We start from the raw sequence: 1431 nt of genomic DNA, 5'->3' as shown, positions 1-1431 counted from the left end.
AAAAAAAAAAAAAAAAAAGGGGGGTTTGGAAAGGAAAGACTGATATTTGCTTTTAGCTTGCTTCCACCTCAACGGCAGCAAAACAGAAGGGCTTTTATTCTCTTTTCAACATGGCCCAAGTCCCGCGGGGGATGCGCGCTGCCCTCCCCTCTGCCGTCCTCGCCCAGTGCCCGGCCGGGCTATTTGAATGCTTCCACGTGATTCCTAACGACTCAGAAGATTATTTTTTTTTTTTTTTTAAACATCTTCTACTACTGTTACCACCCAAAAAAAAAAATTAAAGAAGAACGTGGTGAAGTAAGCCTAGAACTCACCAGCTCCCCAAAACTGCTGCCTTAAAACAAAGTCGAACCTCTTCCTCAGTAGATGACGTGTTAACTGGGCTCTGGACCGAGAACGGTGCTGGGTGGTGCAGCAGCACCCGACCCTCAATCTTCCCACTGCTTGCAAAGCTTAAAGCCTTGAAAATCACCAGCAGGAGCCCGTCTGGGTGAGGAGAGGGAGGCTGTGCCTAATTCCCAGCCCCAAACGAGCCCAGCAGGAGAGCAAAAACTGCTGGTGCTGAGGAGCCCGTCCCCAAACCAGTCCTGTTTCAAGGGGTTTTGCTCAGACTGGTTGTACTGGTGCTGTGGGCTGAAGCCCGTTCACAGGTGGAGCTCCGTTACGAAAGGGGAGTGCAGTGTCACCCGCAGGGAGGGGAGTTTGGGTGCTCCGTGATGTGACCCAGCGTGGGGACGATGAGGAGATGGGCTTCAAGAGGGCTCTCCTCTGTCCTAACGGAGCACGCAACCAAGCGACACCCCCCACCCCCCCCCATTTACACCTGACAGAGCTTTCTGTGCAAAATGCTCTCAAATCCCACCGTTAATAAGACCAGCAATCGGCAACTAATATTCCCTGCTAAAATCCAGGCTGGAAAGTAAACGATAAATAAAAATAACACTTTCTGGTTATACCCCCCCCCCCCCCCCCCACCAGCCCCCCCCTGCCTCGCCGGGGCCACAGGAGAGTCCGTACTTACACTAACGATGGTGGAGACGAAGAGGAGCACCAGCACGGTGACATGGAGCACGATGATCCCCAGCAGCAAAAGCAGCATCTTGGCGGTGGCGGAGGGCAGAACTGGAGGGGCAGAGGGATGCTGCTGAGTGTGAGTGCGAGTATGAGTGTGAGTGAAGCCCAGCCCCCAGGGCAGCAGGGAGGGCCCCGGGGGATGCTCGGGCAGCGCCCAGCTTCTTCCCTCGGACCCCACCGCTGGAGGGGGGGGGTCTGAGCCCTCTGCCCAGACCCACTGCCAGACACCCCCAGGGGGTCCTCTGAGCCCTTCCCCCGAGCCCGCTCACCGAGGGGGCTTCGCCGGACCCCCTCCCCTAGGGACCCCCGGGGGGCTCCCCGAAGGGCTCGCCCAGCCCCTCTCCTCCGGGGGAGGGG

General features: G+C 57.4%; 1 protein-coding gene across 1 annotated transcript in view; it reads right to left on the bottom strand.

Moving 5' to 3' along the window:
* PMP22 (peripheral myelin protein 22) overlaps nt 1-1431 on the bottom strand; it is a 21638-nt gene that overhangs the window by 17580 nt on the left and 2627 nt on the right. The window contains exon 2 of the mRNA XM_009880025.1: nt 1018-1122. Coding sequence (XP_009878327.1) covers nt 1018-1122 — 105 coding nt within the window. The remainder of the gene's footprint in view (nt 1-1017; nt 1123-1431) is intronic.

The sequence above is a fragment of the Charadrius vociferus genome, unplaced genomic scaffold (genome assembly GCF_000708025.1).
Source record: "Charadrius vociferus isolate BGI_N301 unplaced genomic scaffold, ASM70802v2 scaffold532, whole genome shotgun sequence".
Taxonomy (NCBI): Eukaryota; Metazoa; Chordata; class Aves; order Charadriiformes; family Charadriidae; genus Charadrius; species Charadrius vociferus.
The sequence above is the reverse complement of the archived record's forward strand: the minus strand, read 5'-3'. Positions and strand labels throughout refer to the sequence as shown.